Below are 22,576 nucleotides of genomic sequence, written 5' to 3' on the forward strand. Positions count from 1 at the left end.
CTGTGTTCTGTCTACTCTGTTCTGTCTACTGTGTTCTGTCTACTGTGTTCTGTCTACTGTGTTCTGTCTACTGTGTTCTGTCTACTGTGTTCTGTCTACTGTGTTCTGTCTACTCTGTTCTGTCTACTGTGTTCTGTCTACTGTGTTCTGTCTACTGTGTTCTGTCTACTCTGTTCTGTCTACTGTGTTCTATCTACTGTGTGTTGGTGGAAAAAAGAAGACACCCAGCATCTCAAAACAAGGCCGTCTTTATGCTGCTGGCCGGTCGGCTGGCCTCGCTACTCTGCACTGTGACTGGGGCTATAGGCTCCCACCACGCTGTTCTGTAATTGCTAACACATGTGCTACCTCTGTTCCCCTGCAGCCGTCCTCGGGAGTTCTGGCGCCTCGACTACTGGGAGGACGACTTGAGGCGGCGCCGGCGCTTCGTCAGGAACCCCTTCGGATCCACTCACTCCGAGGCCACGCTCAAAGCTGCAGCCGAACACGGTCAGTCAGCCCTCCTCGCTCAATACCCAGCGTCCTTTGCTCACACCCTGCATGAGTGTCTGTTCCCGCCTGTGGCAGCAGGTACACGGCAATAAAAATTAGCACTACAGTTGCCATAAATGTTTTATTGTACCACAAGAAACAGTAAAAAAACAAACCCTCATTTGAATGAGAGAGTTCACACAGTTAACTGCCTAACATGCCTCGTCATTAGTGTAAGCTGTGTTAATACACAGTGTTCCAATAGACCCTCACATCCTGTCACTTCCTGGATCCCCAAACTTTTACTTAGACATTCTCCCCTTTCAGTTATGTCATGTCTGAGTTGGCATGAACCTTCAGTGGTAGAAATGTGAATTTTGTTTGTTTGTTTCCTTTTCTTTACTCTTGCATGACAGTGGTGCCTGGCGTTAATGGTGAGTAGTATGTCAAGCCTCCCTGACTCCTAAGCACCAAGCCCTTTGATTGGTCTTCTCCCCATATCCCATGATGCATTATCATTTGACTTGTTGATAGAAAGCAGGAGTTGGGATCTTCAGTTCTTTCCTTTATTTTTCTCTTGAATATTTAATTTGACACCTAGTATAGCAGCAATTAAAATAATATGGGTTCATACATTTTAAGGGGGGAGTGTTGATTTAGGCTAGGTAGGTAAGTATTGTAGCTGTACAATGATATGAATATAAATCACTTGAATCCCAGTCGGTATCCCACCTCCAACTACCTTTCTTCCATGTTATTTTCCCTGCTTTAAATTCCCAATCATGGTGTAATGGAATAAATCCCCACTCTTGCAGGGATGATTGTACTTGATTTGATTACAAAAGAACACATAAACTATAGTGCCAGAAGCAAATGCATTCAGTTTGATCAGCTTAGAGATTTATTATGTCATTATGTTCATAAAGAGAGCCAGGTGACGAGGACCAACTGTGTTGATGCCCATTAACAAACCTGCCTCTTTATGATGTCATACATCTTAATTGACTGAAGGTCACCAAACAAAGAAACATTTACTTTCACAGGCATAATTAGGTATTTCTCTGAAGGTGAATATTATATGAGGGCTAATTAGTTTAGGTGAAATTAATCATTTTGGAAATATCAAGACTATTGATTACACAGTACGTCTTGTTTGTGTGTGTTGCAGAGAGAAACCCAAACTAGAAGGTGAATATTATATGAGGGCTAATTAGTTTAGGTGAAATTAATCATTTTGGAAATATCAGGACTATTGATTACACAGTACGTTGTGTTTGTGTGTGTTGCAGAGAGACCCCCAAACTAGCTCGGTTGCTCTTGACCAATATCTCAACAGTACCATGTGGTAGTACCAATGATAGTGTTCTGTTTAAAAGGAAATGGCGACATCAATACCGTTGTATTACCAAGAAGACAGAGGTGCCGATTAAAACCAACAGCATTGATTACCTTTACCACTAGCACTGGAATTGGGTTTCAATTGATCCTTTAGTTTCCCTGTACTTGCTTTAAAAACAACAGCTGCAGATTTGTTTTTTAAGGCTTTTATGTAAAGTGTTAAACCCTGATTTCTATTGAACTTCCTATGAGGACAACTAAATCAAAGTGAACCCACAGTTCAATAGTCACTGTCTCATTCTTAATAATAACTAGGTTGGAGGAAACGTAGAAGCCATTAGCCACATTGGCCATAGGACACATGTTCTCTAGCGTTAGAGTAGGGGTCACGTTTTCCCCGAAGTAGGCCCTAATCCCTAGTTTCTGCTAAAACGTTATCCTGCATGTCTTGGATAATATTTAGGGAGCAACGTATAAAACTATTTTCACACTACTAAGCCAAGCTGTACTGGCCTGGTCTGGTTGCTGCAACCATGCTGGAATATATATCGTGAAAAAAGAAATGTCAGAGCCAGTGCGGTACGGTTCTGGTCGGCACAAAGTGTAAAAAAGGTTTTAATCGTCTACCACATTCATTGGTTAAGTAGGAGCAGGAGTCCCCAGAGTAGACCCTAATCCCTAGTTTCTGCTAAGACACTAAAGACCGTATTCCCAGTCACACCAGGGTTAGTAATCAGGGCCGTACCGGTCTAGGCCTGTTGGTTTTTACCGGCTTAACCTATTGCACTCCCCAATAACGGCCCGTTTCTGGGTTGAAAATGTCTCCAATATGTCACAGGGATGGAGGTAGTCGTCGTTGTCCCCCCCCCAAACGTGACATCAGTCCTCTTGACAAACGGCCGCTGTGACAGAAGTCAATAAGAATGTGATCTAAAAGCAATAAGCGTCTGGCAATCCCAGCATCCTCGTGGGCCCGGCGTAATGGCTGTGGTGTGGAGAGGCGGGTGGAGGGACCTGAGGACCACTGGTACTTCTCTCTGTTACTCTCCTACTCTCCTACTCTCTCTCTCTCTTTATCTCTCTCTCTCTCTCTCTCTCTCTCTCTCTTTCTCACTCTTTCTCTCTCTCTCTCCTTTCTCTTTCCCTCTCTCTCCTTTCTCTCCCTCTCTCTCTCTCTCTCTTTCTCTCTCTCTCTCTCTCTCTTTCTCTCTCTCTCTCTCTCTCTCTTTCTCACTCTTTCTCTCTCTCTCTCCTTTCTCTCGCTCTTTCTCTCTCTCGCTCTTTCTCTCTCTCTCTCTCTCTCTCTCTCCTTCTCTCTCCTCTCTCTCTCTTTCTCTCTCTCTCTCTCTCTCTCTCTCTCTCTCTCCTTCTCTCTCTCTCTTTTCTCTTTGTGTGTTTCCCTAATTCTCTCGTTCTCTTTCTCTTCATCCTTTGTTATGTCATTTCAATTCAAATCAGAGTTTATTTGGTCTCGTGTCACCAGGATACAGCAGGTGGAAACAGTGCAGTGAAATGCTTACTTGCATGCTCTTCCTCAACAATGAATGTTGAGTAGGAGCTAGAAACAATTACAATTTTAGTGCGATGAAGAACTGATTATGAAGGCATACGATCGTTGAAGCATCAATTGGTGACTTGTAATTGTTCTCCCCTCTCCATCACTCTGTGACTTACTCCGCTAGTAGGGGGCATCATCAATAAGTCAATATCAAATATGCTGTGGATACACCCTGGATCTATTCATCAACATATGGAGGACATATAGGGTGTGTTTTGCTTTAAAAGTCACGACTGTAGTAGAAATAGCCACCAGCCAGTCTAGGTAAGACAGGGTATATTACCTCTACAGAGTATTGCCCTGTTGGTTTCATATGTACACACACGTACACACACACTCACACACACACACACACGCTACCCGGCTGCATTTGGGGAGGGAATAAATCATTCAAATAACTCTGACTTGAGGCCTGACTGCAGCGTCCATTTTCTGATGTAACCTTTCCTGTTGTTTTCGTCGACCCGACATTTGTAACGGAAGTGGAGTGCAAGACGAGAGTGCAGTCGTGAGTTTTCAGACAGAGAACAGAGGTCATATCTGGCTATAATTATTCTGATCCCATGAAACAGTGAGAATAGAGCGAGAACCCCCCCCCCGTCTTTCCCCAATGAAAACATTTAGTGCATGATTACGTCTGCATTTAACATTATTTCAAGCTACTAGTGATCTCAACAATTTTCAAGTCATGAAAACGCGTTCAAGAATAGATATTAGACATATTTAACTGGTAAGAGAATGAAACAAACGTTTTTGGATTTAAAAAATATTGTATTCCTATGAACTTATTTAGCAAAAAAAGTGCATTGTTTGTTACCGATACCTTACTCATCACAACTTCTGCATTTTACAAAGTATAAGTAAACCCTTTCCTAAATGGCATCTTGTTTTTAAATGTAAGATATGCAGGAGGAAAACATTCCTGTATTTAGGCCATGTACAATCCTTAGAATGTATACAACTGTGATCATTCATACCCAGCCAAGAACCTTGAGGACCATTTCCACTCTGAGAGCCCCAGCCAGCCTGCAGACGCGTGGCGGTCAGGCTGGTTTGGTCGGTGAGGGGGCTAGTTATGTATTTATGGCTGGAAAGAGCCATCTTTTCTGGGGATTGATTTGGTCCTGCCCTGGGTGAAGGGAGGGCCGTGGAGGGAGGCTGGAGGGGAGCAGGAGGAGAGGTGGCTGGCAGAGTAAATACCTTAAGACTAATGTCTCTGTTCAGCAGATCAATACTCGCCTCATGACTCCAGCTCCTGGCCATGGTCTCGTTAAAAACACATTTGTTAATTCTGACAATTTAATTGCTCTTGACCAAGCATGCCTTGAGCTTTAGTAATGTTAGCATATGAATGAGCATTTTGAACCTCTGGCAATAGGGAAATGACGTGAGCCTAAACATAGCATGCCTTTACTATAGAGTGAACGTAGCATTTGAATGTTGAACCTCTGGCTAGAGAAGCGATGGGGCCTTAAAGTGTAATGTAGACAGGTTTTATTCACATTTGTGCCCCCTGCTCGATCTCAATGAATGGTTTGGGTGACGTGGCCTGAAGGGTATTTTGTTAATGTGGCATACCAGCTTATTTCAGAAATGTTTCAGTGTTGTCACTTGTTATATGTTGTAAAATGTTTTATTCTGATGTATTTGTCAAGGATTTATAATATAACCACAAAACGTCACATTCACACTCACTGAGACTTTATATTTAAGTAATAAGGCACGAGGGGGTGTGGTATATGGCCAATATACCACGGCTAAGGGCTGTTCTTATGCACGACGCAATGTGGAGTGCCTGGATGCAGCCCTTAGCTGTAGTATATTGGCCATATATCACAACCCTCCGAGGTGCCTTATTGCTATTATACACTGGTTACCAACGTAATTACAACAGTAATACCTGTGGTATACGGTCTGATATACCACGGCTTTCAGACAATCAGCATTCAGGGCTCGAACCACCCAGTTTATAATTATGAATAACATAGACAACAGTTGACAGACATTGCTTTAGCTGAAGGGCACGTGAAATGTGTTAGCCTTTGAATATTTTGCTCAAACATAGCATAATATCCATTGCGTTTTTTTTATTTTTATTAAATGTTTTGACTTTTCACTGTCTTTAGTTTTTATTGTGCTTTGATTGTATCACTTTTAAGTTGAAATTGCGTTAAATTGATTTTAATTGTTTGGTACACACTCCCACATTTGATCAAATACACTCACATGCGTTCAGAACACTTTTCTGTACATATGTAATATATCACAAATATACATCATATCACTTATGTTTTCTTATTAGTATATTTTATCTTATATCATTATGTAAAATTGGCATACATGTATCATAAGTATAATCTAATAATTGAGTTTTTTATTTTCTTCACTTCTAGTTTTGAAAGCAGCACTATGTTTGTAGAATTTTAGTCACACACAATAGACAATCTAACATGACCAAAGTGTATATGTAATTCTGATAATAATATTCACAACTAACAAGTAAATCATTCACAGCCTATTATTAGCAAAGTAGTAAGTTGATATAGTAGCAGCAGTAGTAGTCAAAGTAGTGTTTCCTTCTTAGTTGTGACACAACCCAAGACACTTCCACATCCATATGCTAGTGTGTTGAGTGTTGTGGTCTTCCCAGGGTGAGACTTAGTGAGCATGTTTATGGTGGAATGTACAGAAGTTCAAATACACGTCTGCCTTTTTCATCTCAGTCTCCTGTCAGAGAAAGTAGCCTCGGCCCATCGGTCTGTCCAGTCAGTCCACTTGCATGGTGTGAATATACTATACTATTGTAGCATGTGGGATGTATTAGAGAGCTGGTAGTAATTTCAGTGCCGCTAACTAAAGAATCCTCGGGGGAGACTTAATTACAGGAAGACCAGTCTAAATATCAGCGAGGTGCATATTTTCCGTGACAAGAGATTTCTCAGCTCTCTTAGACTCTCTCTCTCTCTCTCTCTCTCTCAGCTTCCTCTCTCTCAGCTCCCTCTCTCTCAGCTCTCTCTCAATTCAATTTCAATTTAAGGGTTTTATTGGCATGGGAAACGTATGTTAACATTGCCAAAGCAAGTGAAGTAGATAGTAAACAAAAGTGAAATCTCTCTCAGCTCCCTCTCTTTCAGCTCTCTCTCAGCTCCCTCTCTCTCAGCTCCCTCTCTCGCAGCTCCCTCTCTTTCAGCTCTCTCTCAGCTCCCTCTCTCTCAGCTCCCTCTCTCGCAGCTCCCTCTCTCTCAGCTCCCCCTCTCTCAGCTCCCCCTCTCTCAGCTCCCCCTCTCTGTTCTCTCTCAGCTCTCTCTCTCTCAGCTCTCTCTCTCTCAGCTCCCTCTCTCACTTCCAGCTCTCTCTCTCAGCTCTCTCTCTCTCTCAGCTCCCTCTCTCCCAGCTCTCTCTCTCTCTCAATTCAATTCAATTCAGTTCAATTTGCTTTATTGGCATGACGTAACAATGTACATATTGCCAAAGCTTACTTTGGATATTTACACTATTAACGTAATTAAAATAATAATAATCAATATTGTCAACAGGACAACAGTAACAACAATAACCAAGGGTCAAAATAACCATTGAACAATAACAATATAGAGGACATGTGCAGGTTGGTTGGTCTGTCAGACACTGTCCCTCATCTTATGGCAGGCAGCAATGTAGTGCGCTGCCAACCCACAGCTCTCTGCGTCCTCCCCCAACAGGACGGGTAGCCTATTCTCATCAGTGAGGTCTTTGAAACCTTGAAAAACGGTTTCAAATTTTGGGAAATGACACTCTCTAATTGTTTTATATTTTTTACATTTTGTCAGGAAATGCAGCTCTCTCTCTCTCCTAACAGTTTTGGAGTCAATATATTATAGTATAAAGCGGCTGTGGATTTGTTTGTGATGTTGAGAAAAATTCAAATTATCTTAGGGTCTAACCCCGTCAGGTGATGCTGCTCAGAGAGATTGGAGGGGCCACTGGGTCGCTGTCCAGTGGTTTTGGAGTGGAGTGGATAGAAACCATGTTGAGTGTAACACACACACACTCTCTCTCTAACTCTCTCTCTCTCTCTTTCATACACACACACACACACACACACCAAGGGCTGTCTTAAATATTTTTGGAACCTCAAGTCATGTTAAGTTGAAATCATAAAAGGAATGCAGAAAGCTTTGGAGGCTCTTTTGCTTTGTTGTAATATGTTTGGCTCATGTTTCTGGATATTGGGTTTGACCAGAAATATTTTTAGTTTTGATGACTTATAAGGCATAGCACAGGCAAATTGGGGTTTTAACAAATAATTGTATATTTTCTTATCAGAAAATATGATACTTTACATACAATGTTGTATATCTGCATTTGAAATACACTGAAATACACGTTATTGCCTGGGTATCAATTAAATTAAACAATTGGATTTGGACTATTAGATTAGTACCATTCAGGTAATACAATAAAGCCAAGTCGATACAATTTCACGCTTTGCCATTGTAACCTCACTCCCGCTGCCATGTGGGTATAGCTAGCCTGCGTTGGTACACCGCCATTGGAAAATAGCTTTCTGAGATAAGATGAGAGTCCGATTTGTAAACGTAACCTTTCATGTTCACAATAACCCCGAAGGCTCCCAAGAGTCATCGCTAGTGTTCCAGCTGTGTTTATGGCTCAATAATAACTTGACACATTTTACAATAATGTATGAAAATTGCATACAGTTTCACTTAAAATTGTTGCCAGTTTTCTATCATGGTTTTATAAACTAGTTTTGATGATCAGCTTGCAGCATCTTTATGTTGATGTTATTTTTGGCATGGAGTTTTTTCATTGTACTAAGAAGCATATATATTAGCATTAGATCCATTTTGTATCTGAATGTGCCCTTGAGTTATAAAACTATTGCTTTATATCATTATTATAGCATCATTCCATTTTTATCAGACTTATTCATGCTATTTTGTCAAATCTTAAAATACTTTTGACCAATTTAATTCCAAATCCATTCTGAAATGCAATGCAAAACGTCAAGACAGCCTAAATAATTGAAAGATATTTATGACAAAATAGACAACTCAACAAATGTTTATATTGACATTTGAATATTCACCTTACTTTCATAGTACGAATTATTGATAAATTAAACATGCTACAATATTAATAGGTTATATAGCCATGCATTTTCCGTGATATATTTAAGATGAAATCTGTATATAGCCTAGAATAGCAGCGTATTTTTTGTCTATATATTTCAAACGTTTTTTGATAGGATACTAACCTCTGTACAGAAAAGTCACTTGGTAAAAACACAATTACGCATGGATGGCTGTTTAAAATAGTTTTCTTCTTTCAGCTCCGGAGGAAGATATCCTCAAAGGCAAACAGTCCATCAGAAGTCATGCACTGGGAAATCAGAACTCTGAGAGTGAGATATTGTTGGATGGCGACGATGACACTCTATCATCCTTGGAGGAGAAGGAATTGGAGAACCTAACAGGTAACGCATGCAGCTCATCCGTTTCATGTCCCAGCGCGCATCAACTAGAGGGGGCTGGGAACGCACGTTAGTTGAATCCTCCTCCTCCCGCCTTTAAACCGTCTCCATTGCTAACGCGTGTGGGTGCTGGTAGGGGTACTTTGAGGCACGCATGCAGGGTAACGGGGCTCCCGAACGGTTAATAAGGGGGGATCACCCCCCCCCCCCCCCCCCCCCCCCCCCGTGATCGCTCTGGGTTTGCATCTTCGCTGAGCCTCGACTCTACCAACAAGCTTGTGTAATATGATTCATAGTTAGCTTTTGACACAGTAATTATTTTATTGTTTTAATAATTGAGAGGTTGAGAATACGCCTATAATTGAAGAAGTGAACTGTGCATTTTGTTTAGATGTTTTGGCCTCGACGTCCATTTCTATTTTGAAGCCTTCCTCTGACTTATTTTATGTTAAATGTTAAATTTGTCCCCATGACAAGTGCGATATTTTGACAGCATGCATCCCATGAAGGCCTATTTTATGATTGGGCATAGTGTATAGGTGCACTGCGCGCGGCTTTTAGCTAACCGCTATTATTTTCACATTTTAGAATAGCACTATGGACCTAAAACATTTTCTGTGTCTTTAGTTGTTTATGACTGCTCTAAATGTGCAGTTTTCCGATATGAATCCATGTAGAATAAATAGTATAGGCCTAGATCAAAACGACTGTAGGCCTTGCGGTTAACAAGACTCAAACACATAAAATGACGTTGCTGTCCAATTTCTTATCCACTTTAAAACCATTATCTCACACCCTTATTTATGTTAATGTAGTTCCCTATACTTGGAAATCCTAAAGGCCTATTAGTTATGTTACTAATCGGATTGCATCCTATATAATCCTCAATATCCCCACATCATGGCTTTCCACTATAACATGTTCACCCACTGTAGCCTTATATAAATGCGCTCAGAGCGCAATTATATAAAAACACAACGCCCACGATGACAATAGGATTAAGGGGAGATCCCATGCCTAATATAGTGACATGGATTCTGAAATGAAGTGGAAATTGTCATGTGGGTCTCATACTCCTCTGACAAGACAGACAGACAGGACGCAGCGTCCCAGTACAGGCAGCTGTCTGTCTGAACAACACCAGGTGTAATTGAATGTCTCCATGGCAGTGATTGAAAAATGTTATTTCACCCCCGGATTACATGCTAATGCTTACAATGCTCTGAGGGCTAAGGGGGGAGAGAGGGGGAGACTGCAACAAATGAACATATCTGTTTATTCCATAGCCATTCGTTTCTGAAAGACGTGGGTGCTTTGGGGAAATCAAGCCGGGCTCTGAAGCCCTTTTCTGCCGCGCTGCACATCTGCAAATACAATGCTTCTGCACACGTGGAGAGCGGGGCCAGAGCCGTAAGAGCTTACGCGTTGCTCCCCGGAGCGGCCTTCTCGTTGTCATACTGGCATAAATTAAGATTGATGAGAGATTAAACAGACGAAGCACCAGCCCGCAATCAATGGGGCCTGATTGACAGCTGATTCTATTTTTTGACAAGGCTGGTCTGTCTTGGGTTACGCAGATGCTGATATTTTATTTTACTCAGCGGGTCAAACCACCTTTCCCTGCCTAAGTACAAAGAGGAACTGTTCAGATCATGGTGATTCTGGTACCAGTTCTTATCAATACGTCATATTATATCTAAATCGATCTAGCAAGGAAATTAGGTCTAATAATAATGCTAATAATAATTGTACAATGTAAATTGCATTCCTAATTTAAATTGCAGTTACATAATGCAGTTGCATGCAGTTTTAGGCTATAGAAATAATACAATTGAGAATTATATTTATTTTTCTTCTTGACCTTGCTTCTGATAGATATGCCTATACAACCGACCCATAGCCTAGAGCAAATATTTTCCCTCATTAAAAATGCATATGTGGCCTTTACTTTATTGTTATGGTCTTTTCACGGAGACAAAAAGAGCCATCAAAGTCAGTGTGTGCCCTTGAGTTTATATGTTTACTTTTACACGCTGTTGCTCTCTCTGTTTTCTCGAGGAGGGGAAGGGGGTGATTTTTGTAAAGCGCGCTAATGTTTGCTTTCTGGCCCGTGCCGTTGTTGGGCCCTGTCTGTCTCCTAGGCCCTGTAAACATGAGCACTAGCGCTCAGCTGGTCGCCCCCGCCGTGGTGGTGAAAGGAACGCTGTCCATCACCGCGTCTGAACTCTACTTCGAGGTGGATGAAGAAGAGGCCAGCTTTAAGACGATCGATCCAAAGGTAAGAGAGGGGCTTTAACTTCCATTGATCCAAAGCAGGCCCTCCCGTCATTCTGTAAAACGAGCTTTCAAAATGGCTCAGGCATTTCTCCCAGTCCTTCCCTGACCCTAGCACCCCAGCACCTCCAATTCATGCTTTTCTGCAGGCTAATTGCTTTATAAAGCCTTTATAAGAATTGAGTAAATAACTCCAACCACGAACATGCGTAGACTAAGCCTTTAGGCTATTGCATGACGACTGTAAGCAGCCTCGACTTCTGCGATCATCATCAAGTCAAATTATGATCTAATAATCAAAATGCAAATAGAGACTCAATAATCGCTATAATTGAGTTTCTAACAACCTTATAGGCTATAATGGTGTTATGTGGTGTGTGAATGAGCATAGTGAAGGTGAACAGGAAGCTATAGCTTCACTCGTGCTTGAATTGCATTGGTTTAGTGGGCTACGTCATTGACAATATCAGGTCTCTCTGAAAACGGGTGTTTTCTGTGCAGATTCGATACACAAAGGCCTCAGAGTCTGCAGAAGCATCACAAGCGAACATTTGAAAAGTACGTTTATATTATGATTTGCGATAGACTTTGTGCCTGATATAGAGGGAAGAGTCGGCCTGTTCTTCTTCCTTCGGTCTTTCAGTTGTTCGTGAAATAAAGCCCAGGAATCAGGAATGCTGTGTTGGCCAATGGCTTATGTTGTGGTATGTTGTTGAGAATCAAACCATGAAATGACTTGAATTTCTTTTCTTCGACACCTTTGGAATGTAGCCTATATGACTCCTTTGAAAATCCGAAATAACAGGCTATAGTAATTAAAATTAATTAAAAAATATCCTCTTTCGATTTGTATTCAACAATTCAGTAATAGGCCAAATAGGTTCTGCTAATGCATAGCCTATTGTACTAAGCAATATACCTGCGTGGTATTTAGTCGCCCGTAGCGAGAGCAATATGAATGAGGTCTCGTTAAGAAATGGGCCCTGACTTTCCCTGGCTAGTCATTGAGTGACAGTTGTATCTTTTTGCAGCAGCCTGTGCCCTGGGTTATTGGCAATAACAACAATAATAGTTATAATCATAATCTAGTTATAAAAACAGTAGCAGATACGTTCATTAATCAACATTTTAGATTTTCATGCATAAACTTTTTCCTATTGAAACGGCAAATGAATGAACCTGAATTTAGCAGTGGTCTATTCTGGTGAATGGGCCTACTACAAGTGGTTGTTGTGGTTCTCTTTATCCTTGTGCAATTTTTCGCCGAATTATAGCCTATCTACCCAATAGTTAATTCACAATAATAACAGATATGCATACCGGTGTGTTTAAATATGATCTTTGCAGCCATATAGCCTATCGACATCAAACTGTCAACTAAATAGACGTTATTCTTTTGTTAAAACAATTTGCATCAAATTGAACTCAATTATAGTGTGGTGTATTAATTATTCCAAGACGCAAATTAATGTATGGTATTGTATATGCATAATAATGCAAAACTCGTATTTTGTATCAAATTAATCTAGGTCCAAGATTTGCCAAATGTAAATGTATTATTATTAAGTTTGAACATTCATTTTTTACACACATGAATTCAGTTTTTCGCACAGGAATTGATTCCACGATCCTCTTTATAAAGTAAATATAAATTACATTGTATTACTCTTCCTAAACAATCCCAGTTTTCAAAACATGTATACAAACACAAGGCCAAGTTGTAATGTAATTTGCTTAGTTTTATTAACATTTCAGTTTAAGGTCACATAATGAAAAATTTGAACTTGGCACGCTACATTTTTATTCTTTCACTTAAAGATTTTGTGCATATAATTTTAAATAAACATTTCTTCACTTTGTGAAAACATTTAAAACAAAACAACAAACTATTACATTTAGCTTAAAATGTACCTTCACGTTCTCTCTCTGCATGGCAATGTCCCATTTCACTCCATTGTAAAAGTTTCTTTTTGTTTGCTTGTTTTTAGGTTCTCAATTGTTTCACATTGCTCGAAGAAACCAAGATCATGACGTTTTCCTCCACTCTGGAGTGATCTCAACGTCACTTCGGCCCTAAATAGCAATAGTATCACAATCAGACAGTTCGACAGTTTATAATTTGTCCAAACTTTTCGCATTAGTGAGGATTTCCCTCGCCAGTCTCCACGTCTGCTTTGCGGCAGCTTCCAGGGCCGAGTGGGGCTTCCCCTGAAACAGGTCCAAATTTGGTAAGAAATAATGGGGGCATCTGCGGCACTGCAAACAAGAGATGAGCTGCAGCAGAATTCCGTTGATTCGGTCCCCGAGGCAGGACTCGTCCCAGTCGGTCTCTCTCGGGTGTTTCTCGCACTCGTACAGCAGCAGGGTCTTCATGTGATAGCTCTGGAGCGGCTGACCGGGTAGCTCGAGATGACGGTCACGGAGAGTCTTCAGGACCGACAGGCATCTCTTCCTGCATCCCGCCATCAGGAGCCTATTCTCGGCCTCGCTGAACTGCAAGACCCAGGCGTCGCTCTCAGCCGAGCTCTGTTTCCCGGTCAACGAGTAGCACTCTTTGGAGAGCAGGTTAAAGCCCTCGGCCTTGACCTCGGCCACCCTGTTAGGACCAGGCCAGGGGATATGGGGCATGGGCCACTGGGCAGCACTCCTAGGCCAGATCCCTGTGCACTTGAATGCAGGGGTGATCTGAACCACGTATCTCTCCCGGATCCTTAGTTTTACCTCACTGGTGTCTGCTACCATTTTAACCACGTCACGGTAGCTACACTTATCCACCGCTTGCGCCACCAGAGTCTGAAACCTTGAGCGGATCTTCCGGGCGGAAAGGTAGCCCGAGGCGGTGATGAACTCGACCCAGAGAGACATGCTCCTTTTGCGGCCGTCGCTCAGCTTCAGTACGGCGCAGCCAGGCAGAGAACCGTCGTCAACAAAGTTGAACACTCCCATCTGGTTGAGGTAGAGGACCACCTCGAACTCGTTGGGGGCTATGACCTCCATCCCCTCGAAGCGCGCCTCTATCTCGCTGAGAGAGGAGATGAACCGGGGTTCCTGCACCTCGACCTCCTTCAGGACGTCCGAAACCACCTTACACACCTCCCGGATAGTCTTTGCAATGGCCGCTTTTCGAGTTTGGCATCTCTCGCTGTAATATTTGTTGAGCTGGTAGACCAGCTTTGCCTGCGTCGCGATCATGTTTGGGCAGAGGTCCGGGCTGTACACCGGCGAGTCGCAGTACGTTGACGGATCCAATGCTTACCGGTAAAGCCAGAGGCGAAACGCTCTTCCCCAAGCAATGGAAAAAATATATAATTGAACTTTTTTTGCGTTCACAGCGGATGGACGTCAGACAGTATCGGAAGGAAACAGATAGGGATGCAACGTAATAGGCTACTAAATATCAGTCCAAGTCATATGCAGTAAGACAGCCCCAGAATGGGGTGGGCTCAGTGTACAGTATAATACCGTCCGTGTCCTCGCGCCTGCAGACCCTAAAGGATAAAGCTCTGGTCGTGCCAACTCATCTCTCCTTGTCCGTTCCGTTGCACGTGAAAACTACGCGTTATTCTCCTACCTTGCCCCACTGTTGTCGACACTCAGCTGTGCGAGCTGGACTTGTGTAGTTTATGAATGGTCCCCTAGAAGAGTGAAAGGGGTCGGGCTTCTCCTCCTGCAATCAACGGCGGAGCTGTCAGTGCAACCAGCCAATCAGAGCCCTCTCCGACAGGCAACTCTTGCACGAGAGGCACACTTTCGCTCTCCAACATCCTGCGCGCAGAGCCTCTGCTCCCAGGTCGTGATATAGGAAGATAAACGGTTCCTTTTCGTATACACACTTTGTGCACTTTTCTACGAAGCATATATAATACGTTTTAAAGACAGCTGTGTCTCTTTTGCCTTGACCTAGCTTTTTTTTCCCCAGGTGTGCACGTGCTTAATATATAATGGAAATATTTAGAAGGAGAATATGTTGAGCATTGAGTGATGCTGGATACCTGCATGTTTGGCAAGGGAAGTGTTTATTTTTTTGCTCTCTTTCATGTCTGAAGGGCATCAATTTGGAACCCTTTTGCTTTTCTATGGCAGTTAATGAGGCTTGATATTACTTTATAAACATTAGTACTAATGTTTTAATCTCTTATGACAATGTAGCCAATACGTTTTTTAAATGCTTTATAGTTATTGTATTTATGCATTATTGGACTATTCGTGCATTTGCATATTTCTAGTGAATTGCTAAATCATGTATAGGCCTACAAGCAATTTTTGACTGATGTTTTGTGACATTTATGCGTCAAGAAACAAGAAAGACTCATTTTTATTAGAAAGCGCGTGTCTCCAGGCTGCGCGAGGCTGCGGGTTCAACACGGTGTGTGATAATCAGGTTAACGAGATCAATCGAATGTTCAGTGAGTGTACAATATTGCTAATATTAGTGTTTTTTTTCTACGAAATACCATACCATTTTGTTTTCCTGATTTTCAGTCTTTTTTCTCTCCTTTCTAATAGGCTAGAAGTTGTTCACATTTTAAACCTCTAACCTATACACTTGTTTTAAAGGAAATGCGGTTAGTTGTGCCTAGTGATTTCATCTTGGTATATAGGCTAGTGACAATAGATGATAGGCCTGAATAGTTAAAATTACATCCAGTAATTTCCCTCGGATATCGGATTAAGGGCAACAACCTTCCCCTCACCGAAATGTGATTGAGTGTTTTCCCATAACATTTCCCCATAATAATTTCCCTAAAATTCTATCGGCCAATTTAACATCATATTACTTCCATATTTGACCCATTTCATGCCATTGCACAATTTAAGAACTGAGAACAATTCGGCCTAGAATGGTTTCAAGTTTTAGCACGCACGTAACTGTAAGACGTGATGAACGATAACAAGACTATAGGCCTATTATTTTCTTTGAAATCATAAGACCCTTTGAGATTTTAATTTTTTTTATATTACATAATTATTCAAGACTATGTTTGGGGCCTGTTTTATTTTAGCCTATTTGCTCTTGTCGTTTTATGAAGCCCATGTTAAATTAATAATGCCTAATTCAGAAAAAAGCAAAAGGTCCGATGCTGCTCTTTTCAGATTCTTATTACAACAATTTAAATATGTAATTGATTTCCAAGAAGCTCAATTATATTTTAAAATCACTCTAAAGACATAAACAACCGCTTTTCTTTCTCATGGTGCACGGTGCTTGGTTTTCAAAAAATGCACGTTATTTTAATCTGGTCATCGCTTTATCGGCGCGTGAACCTTGTCGGTGATGAATAATAAACGGACAGGGCTTCTTCGCGCGGGCCCGGGGTTGTAATTGAAGTCCTCTTATCACCCCAGACTTCATGTTAGATGACTTAAGAACCCATCACCGTCTCCTCGCGGGCACAGCACCGAGACGTGCAGGGAAAAGGCGGGGTGTGAGACAGCTCCTCAGACAGAGATGCTGCAAAAGAATGGCCCAAAAAATAACGCATCAGTTAAATGAAAGCCACTTGAGTTGAAGTCCTCTTTGCAAAACTATTGATCTATCTGCAGCTCTGAAGCTTCTCTGCCCGGCCTCCCGTTGTATCCTACTCAAGTTAATGAGGCGCAGGTTGTTTGGAGCTTTGGCATTAAATTCATTAGGGAGTCAATTGGACATTCTCTGTCCAGTGAACGTCGTTTTTATGTCGGGCTCCCTCAAGGCTTTTGGCCTAATTAGATATAAGTGTTTTAATTGCAACGACTTTTGGCTATTTGGAGCTGGAAATATCTCCAGGTCCTTGTTGTGGTGTTAAGCAAAACACCCAACGATGCAATTACGCACGGTTGCCCTCCGAGTTAACATCGTTTATCAAAAATCTATATTGATGATATGAAAACCTTCTTTCCCATTCTTATGAACGTTATTACGAAGTTATTGCAAAAATAATATTTCATTATCTCGTTTCAAATATATTGTTATCATACAATAGTCAACGAAGCTAGTTTGCCATTTGAACATCTAACATGGGTAAGTATTCAGGGCGGGTATCAAATGTGTTTAGACATATGGGGCGAAAAACTGCATTTGCAGAATGTTTGGCTCTTTAAACAGAGAAGGACTAACATTTCAAATGTAACTGATGGTAATATTAGTAAATGACTGAAACACTATTGTCTGAACTTTATGCAGGCTTTATACAGCCAATGCATTTTGTAGTTGAGTATGAGTAAAACAAAATTATTATTTCCCATTTAGGAACATAGGCTTTTTGCGCCAAATATACATTATGTTTCCCACAGATTGGTCAGCATGACCACCACACAAAGGTTCATGGACTGACACATTCCTGGAATACTCATGTGCTCCATTTAGCATTAGTTTCAAATTCTCACCACATTCATTTTAGCAGCGTATTTAGCTGAAGACTGGAAAATGGAACCACTGAAAATACAGTGTGGATACTGAAATAAGCCACAAAGTTGCTAGAAACCAAGTGAGAAAGTGTTTTTCAGTTTTTCTATGGAAACAGTTTTTCTGTAGAAACACATTTTTTTTAAACAGTAAAATGACAAAGCCTGTGGACTTGTCATTCTCATAGATTCCAGTAGTGGTGATGAAGCTACTAACACTACAGGGAGTACAGGTTATACTCTACTGTAGGAGATGGGGTTGGATGATATTTGGGGAGACATCTTCTATGATATGCTACTTCAGATATCGAAAATATCCGAAACAGTCATTTTGCGCAGTTAATGAGTAAATCATTCCAGCCTGTGATGTTTTTGTTCTAGTCAGGTTAAATAATCTTTGTATGGTGAAAAAATAAGACTTAGTTAATTCATTTAGACAGCCTAACTGATCAAACTGCACAGTTTTGATTTGTAAAGTTCAAATTGAGTATTGTCTTGCTCTTGTGTCCAATATCACGATATTCAATTTAATCATATTTTTCGGCCCAACCCTAGTATGAGACCTCGTGACTGGTTCACACAACTGACTGTTTTGATTAACTAACTAAGCCTAGATGTTGAAACACTATAAAACTGTAATTAAGGGGTGTGTCAGGTGGATATTTTAGTTTAATTGAGTGATTTGTTTTATTGGCTATTTCCTGGTTCAAGTTAAGTAATGTAACCTCAAGTCTATGTGATCATTTTCACTTATGATGAGTGTAGTTGGTGTTTACACACACACACACACCCTTCTCAAGAAAATGCAATCTGGCAATTTTCGCAGGATCCTGCATATTTGGTATATTGCATTAACCATCTCTGTTTTATAAACCTGTTCCTATCTTTGATTTACAGTTGGTGGAGTGGCAAAGATGTCAGTGTAGGAGTTATGAAAAGGCCCAATGGTCAACCTAGAACATTCACCTCCTATCTGTATATTGTTATTAGCAATGTTCTGGATCTGGATTTACGGTAGTAGAATTGACGTTGTCAAGAGACGAGATAAGACACGTAGACACAAACGTTAATTTGGAAGTTTCTAGCAAAAATACTTGAGAACTCTCACTCTAACCGAACAGGCAAAGTTACATTAGGTACCGCGTGATGTATGGTTTACTTACAACCTTGATTTATTGTGAAGATTAAAAAAATGCAAAACTGTTGAGATTTGACATTCTTTTCCCCTGAATCAAGCCCAACTGGAGGAATAGTCATACTTAAGGAGCCTTGGCGTGCAGTTTAAGAAAGAAAAAATAAGAGTTAAGGGTTTTTATTTTAGACTGCAAGACTGTTTAATATCAAAAGCACAGTTCAGTCCCTAAGAGATGAATACACGCTCCAAGGTCTTGTCCCAAATGGCACCCTATTCCCTATATAACACACTACTTTTGACCAGAGCCCTATTGGTCCTGTGGGCCCTGGTCAAAAGTAGTGCACTATATAGGGAACAGGGTGCCATTTGGGATGGGACACACTCAAAGTCGTGAAAACGTCCAAATGTAAAGTAACACGCTAACTGTAGCTTAATGAAATATATGGTGACAGTAAGTATGACTTATAAAGACAAATTGTAAATACACTCTGAACGCGAGACAGGGTCAATATACACATATCTGGAATATAAATTCTTACCTTCATAAGCAACTGAAGCAAAACTATCTGAACCGGAGTTCAACTTATTTCACATTGTCGTGACAACACTGGACCTATTATGGGCAACACGTACAAGGCTAGAATGTTATTTTTGTTGTGTGGGTTTTTGGTGTTCAAGTTCAAGTAGTTTCTATGTATGGATGGTATAATTGAGATTATATTAGGTGTGGTTAGTCATCACTATGTATTATAGTTTTAAAGTGTGTGTGTGTGTGTGTGTGTATTTTGGCCCCATCCTTTGACCTCTCCTCAAGTCATACAAACATTTTGTGTGAATAATCTTTTGGACTCATCATTCACTATTCGTTCCAAAGTTATAACTAATGTTCCCTTAGAGGGACTTTTTTCAAGGAAAGGCTTGCTTTTGGCAAAAAGCTAAGTAAGGCTGCTTATTCTTAAGGCTTGTCACACTTTCCTCTAGGGTCAGCTGATCTGTTGGAACAGAAAGAAAACAAATAGTCTCAGAACCATAAGGTTTATGCATTTTAGCCAAACAGAGTTCATTTCCGATAGCCTCCTTCAGAATCCATCATGTTAGAGTACACTACAGAACTGCAGAGATTCTAGAATTCACTTTCATCTCTGTGTGTTTCCGCTTTGGTGTCTGTGCACCTTTTATGGCTGTTTGGATTTTGGCATCTATTTGAGGTCGTCCAAGGCTATGTTCAGTGCATCAAAGTCATTATGCTGATAATGCGGATTTTACACATGTTAATACACATGTTATAATGAATATAATAATTTTGGGGATTTTATGTAGCTAATATATGCACGTTATGTTTTAGGGTAAATGTATAACTAAAACTAGATTTATTACCATCAACACAAATTTGATCGTATCCATGTAGCACAACGTGACAAACCTGTTATTGGACCAATCACAGCAAAGAGCAACTCAGTACCTGGAATAAAGAAAAGTATGTCATAGATACAAAACAACTTATTTTGAGGCCCTTTCAGCCTTTTTTGGCTTTTATCAAACTAACCTTTTAGTCTCTGCCTATTTACCTCCATCTGAAACATCCCACATTATCAGACGGCTCCTAAAGATCTTTCTCTGGTCTGTATTGAATAGAGTAAAAGAGGATGACGCCTCGCTGCCTGTAGATTCAGTCTTTGATCTGAGTCTGTGTGACGACTCCACTGTGATCCCTCTCACTACACCAGGACAGGGTCCATAACCCCTCTCTCTCACTCTGCTTAGCTGATAAGCACCCCTTTTTCTGACTCACTCGCTCTCGAAAGTACCCCTCTCCCTCCCTCCCTCTCTCTCGCTCCCTCCCTCCCCTCCCTCCCTCCCTCCCCCCCAACACACTACCACATCAGCCCAGCTTCTGAAGAGGCTAGCTAGTGAGTTACCAGATTACTCAGCCTAGCCCCAAGGGGTGATGGGATATACAGCTGCTATGTTTTAGCACCTCGCTGGCGTACAACACAATGTAGCCAACCATCCCTCCTCGTATATGTTTTGCCTCCACATGTATTATTAGTTATCCGCTTTCAATGTTGAAGTGAATCTTAACGTCCATACAATCTGCAACTTAATCTGAACATTGGGTCTAAGTAGTGAGTCTGGATAACTCATTGGAACTTATATGGCATGTGTATTTGCTTGTTGAATGTATCTAATACATGGTTATAATAGTGCTTAGTGGTAATTCTTCTTTAGTGAAATCGATGATGACCAAGATGTATGTCATGGATACTCTCTCTTATGCCTGTCTGGATACAGATTCATGTTCTTAGACGTCTCCAGTCGCCCCACTGTGAGTAATGGAGATATTTGAAGTAGGAATTCTGACAGAATGAATAACTTCTCCTCAGTGAATACATTAGAATAAATTGGGTTCCTTTACACTCTCTCTCTCTCTCTCTCTCTCACTCTCTCTCTCTCTCTCCCCTCTCTCTCTCTCTCCTCTCTCTCTCTCTCCTCTCTCTCTCTCTCTCTCTCTCTCTCTCTCTCTCTCTCTCTCTCTCTCTCTCTCTCTCTCTCTCTCTCTCTCTCTCTCTCTCTCTCTCTCTCTCTCTCTCTCTCTCTCTCTCTCTCTCTCTCTCTCTCTCTCTCTCTCTCCCCCTCCTGTTTGAGAAGGAGGGATATAAATAAAGAATACAGGAATTGAGTTCAGAGGCCCGAGACGTTCGGTCGGGAAGAAGATAAAAACAATCTGCAACAGTTTTATTCCTGTGTCTGGTTGAGTTAGCGCGCTTTGTACTTTCAAGTGAATGATAAGGGGGGAGGATGTCAGGCAGTGAGAGGTGCTTTTAGCTTCAACTTTCTTTTTCTCTCTTCTCTGCCGGTGGAAACATGAGAGGCACAGGAAAAGTGGCTCACCGGCAGGCAGACACACACACACGCTGGCAAGCGCACACACACTCACTCTAAGGCGTCACCCAAGCCCTGGTGCATGGACCCAGCTGCTCTCTCCATAGGAGGCAGGTGGGCCCAAAAATCAGGCCATGGTACTAATTGCTTGGCTGGGCCTCTGCATCTGCCCGTCACACGCAGACACGCACGTACACACACACACGCACACGCACGCACTCGCACACACAGAGACAGACACAGAGCATCTGCCTGGCAGATCTGATGAAGAAGTCGTAGAGCAGATGTGTCCGTCCGCCTGCCTCTCTCTCAGCAGCCAGCCAGTCCCCTCTGTGTTTACACACGCCAAGGGTTGCCCCTCCATAGTACATGTGGTGTTACGTTGCTTCCTGCACACTCACTGGATGCTTGTGTACTGGGAGGGCGGAAGAGGGGCGGGGAGGGGGTGATGCTGCACTGCTATTGGCTAGAAGTTAAGGAAGTGTAAGTCTGATTGGAGGGCTGGGGCACCACTCCCACTGCAATAGGCAGTGGCTACCTATTGCCATCACCATCCATGCGTTAGGGATTTGCTACGGGTAATGTTTGCTGACTATTTGACGTTTGGAACGAAAATCTGTTGAGGAGGCACTTACAGTAGGCTGTTGCGGTTTATGGAACGGAAGATGAAAATGGGCCAAAAAGTTTATTTCCTGGCCCAGACAAAACACAAGCTCACATTGGAGCGGGGGTGGGGGGGGGGGGGGGGTCATTTACAAAATACTCTGAATATTCAGTGTGTGTCATCATCAGGATTTTCCTCTCAGAATAACCTGGAGCTTTGACTTAGTTGACTTGTAGTGTTTTAACAGGACAGAATTGTTCAACAGTGCCCCTTTTATTGACTAAGGGCTATGTACAGTCACAACTAGCCGCCCTGGTTCCAGCCTCCTGGTTCCAGCCTCCTGGTTCCGGCCTCCTAGTTCCAGCCTCCTGGTTCTAGCCTCCTGGTTCCAGGACTGTGTTCTGGGGTTTTCTGAAGAAGCCATCTGCTTGGAAACACTGTCTCCCTGCCCCACCA

At 41.7% G+C, this 22,576-nt stretch overlaps 2 protein-coding genes across 2 annotated transcripts in view; one reads left to right on the plus strand and one right to left on the minus strand.

Moving 5' to 3' along the window:
* Nucleotides 1-363: 363 nt before the first annotated feature.
* LOC311109993 (lipopolysaccharide-responsive and beige-like anchor protein) overlaps nt 364-22,576 on the plus strand; it is a 164,653-nt gene continuing 142,440 nt past the window's right edge. Inside the window, exon 1 of the mRNA XM_084188507.1 lies at nt 364-489. The gene's annotated coding sequence lies outside the window, so the exon portion shown is untranslated. The remainder of the gene's footprint in view (nt 490-22,576) is intronic.
* Nucleotides 13,227-14,306, minus strand: LOC311109997 (protein mab-21-like 2; the record flags this gene model as incomplete). Its single annotated transcript, XM_084188510.1, has 1 exon — nt 13,227-14,306. The coding sequence occupies one exon, from the start codon at nt 14,304-14,306 to the stop codon at nt 13,227-13,229; it is 1,080 nt and encodes a 359-aa protein (XP_084044636.1).

The sequence above is a fragment of the Coregonus lavaretus genome (assembly GCF_964263955.1).
Source record: "Coregonus lavaretus genome assembly, contig: SUPER_35_unloc_1, whole genome shotgun sequence".
Lineage (NCBI taxonomy): Eukaryota > Metazoa > Chordata > Actinopteri > Salmoniformes > Salmonidae > Coregonus > Coregonus lavaretus.